The sequence below is a fragment of the Anarrhichthys ocellatus genome, unplaced genomic scaffold, assembly GCF_004355925.1.
Source record: "Anarrhichthys ocellatus isolate YVR2014 unplaced genomic scaffold, GSC_Weel_1.0 scaffold54, whole genome shotgun sequence".
In the NCBI taxonomy this organism is placed as follows: domain Eukaryota; kingdom Metazoa; phylum Chordata; class Actinopteri; order Perciformes; family Anarhichadidae; genus Anarrhichthys; species Anarrhichthys ocellatus.
Genome location: NW_022280084.1, coordinates 421,907 through 423,988, shown reverse-complemented (window position 1 = coordinate 423,988; position 2,082 = coordinate 421,907). Strand labels below are relative to the sequence as shown.

The following is a 2,082-nucleotide window of genomic DNA, read 5'->3' as shown; positions in this document are numbered from 1 at the left end:
CTACTTCTCTCTTGATTTATTACCTCAGTAAACATTGTAAACATGGGCATGTATCTCTCCAGCTTTGCAAACTATTGGCCAGTTGGTTTGTGTTCAATGCACACAGCTGGTCGTAAACAGGAAAGAGGCCGCAAAGTGCCGTACAAACCTCTATTGAGACGCATATTCATAATGTGCTGTACACATGTCCAAGGAATGCTCCTAAAACCAGAATAATATCAACATATCACACGTGTTTCATTTTGAATCTGTTCCATTCGGAATAAGGCCTCACTCAGAATATCCAAACAGAATTTGATGTTTACATGAACCACATCAAATCCACTATATTCTGAATAATGATGGAAGTTGAGTGTGCATGTATAAACGTAGTCTCTGAGGAGTTCACTTTCTCTCTATTTATCTGACATGGAACTTCTGGAACATGAAATGTTGGAATCGGCTGCGGCAGCCATCCAGTACTGTGATAAATATGTCGCTCCTGCATCAGACACGGAGCTCTGAGACAGGTGTGGAAATAATGCCAAATTTTTTTGACTTCAAACACCAAAGCTGTGAGTCAAAAATATATGAGATTAGTGGAATGGAAAATAAATTAGAGCTGGTAGAAGCCACTAAAAGCAGCATCTGGCCCAGATCGATTGTCTCGTGCGTGAGAAAGAGAAAGAGACAAACACCGTGTTTCCATCCAGCCGTCAAATAAATCTTCATCCACATTCACATGTAAATAAATGTCAGTTTTGCTGGCTGCTGTAAAACACCAGTGATTCAGCCTGGTGTGCGTCCAGCTGAACCATCGCTGTCAGGAAAACAAGAAGAAAGCTCGGGTGAACAGGAAGCGATGCAGTTTCTGGTTCGTCTGGAAGTAAATAGAAGAACTGAGGATGAGCAGAAAGAGACGCCTGACTGAGGAACTCAGACTTCATTACAGCGCTGCCTCCACTGTTTGATTGACAGGTGACCTTTTGGGGAAGTGCAGCCAAGAAAATGCAAAAAAAAACCTAAAAGGTTCGGGACACAAACTGCAGCCCATCGATCGTCTTTTTAAAGTGCTCTGATGAAGACGTTTGGACCCAACGAACCACAACAGAGGTGATTGAAGAGAGAGCATGTGTCCCCTTTGTTCTGAGGTTTACTTTGAAAAGACCGTGTGCATGTCGAGCAGAAATTGACACGTGTTGTCAGGACGTTCGGAGGAAAACGCACCAGAAGTGAAAGTAACTTTTCGTAAGGTGTCATACAAGCCGTTATGAGGATACGTTGACTATTTAAAACTTTATTATGTTAACTGTGCAAACAAATATTGGATGTTTTTTGGAAAGAGCAATTTTCCTGCGTGTTATTTACGCAAACTGACCCTTTATGACCTGCCAACCCGTTCTCACTCCCAACTCATCAAACACATTGAGGAACCCGTTAGCGTCTGTTTGAGACACAGCGGGCTTTCAACTTAATCCAACGTAAACACATCTGCGTCATTATCAAACGCTCAGACCACCTGATGTAGCATAAAGAGCGAAATGAGGGGTGGTAGCGGAGGTTGGATGTGTCAAACAAACACAGGACTGTCACTCAGGAGACCGTTGTACGTGTCCCGTTGGAAACTTAGTTATTTTAAAAAACATATTTATTTAAAGTAACTTCAAGTACTTTTGTTGCCTAAGTAAACCTACTAAATAAAACCACGTTGGAGCTTTAAGTTAAGTTTTTTTTGACATCCCAGGTGCCATTAATGTTCACACAGACATTGACGTGAAGTTTTAATTGTGTAACATGACCGGTCTATGTATTTGTATATATTTTTTTTTACCCACTGCCTGTTTGCTTTTTATGTTTGTATTCTGTTTCCTGTGTTTGTTGAGGTGAAGACACGTTTTCCAACCTGGTGGAAAATAAAGATTTATTGTTTTGTATTGTGTTTTGGTCACATATTACCTTTATTTCAACAGCATTTAATTTAAACACGTAAGGAAGAACAGCTTCACATTGAAATATAGTCAAATGCTTTTTCTATTTAACCTTTAAAAAACAGTTGGTGTGTGTGTGTGTGTGTGTGTGTGTGTGTGTGTGTGTGTGTGTGTG

General features: G+C 40.5%; 1 protein-coding gene across 1 annotated transcript in view; it reads left to right on the top strand.

Annotated features, from left to right (window-relative positions):
* The first annotated feature begins 841 nt into the window (after window positions 1–841).
* Window positions 842–2,082, top strand: part of LOC116396211 (vasoactive intestinal polypeptide receptor 2) — a 22,687-nt gene continuing 21,446 nt past the window's right edge. Inside the window, exon 1 of the mRNA XM_031870674.1 lies at window positions 842–865. Within this exon, the coding sequence (XP_031726534.1) occupies window positions 842–865 (24 nt within the window). The remainder of the gene's footprint in view (window positions 866–2,082) is intronic.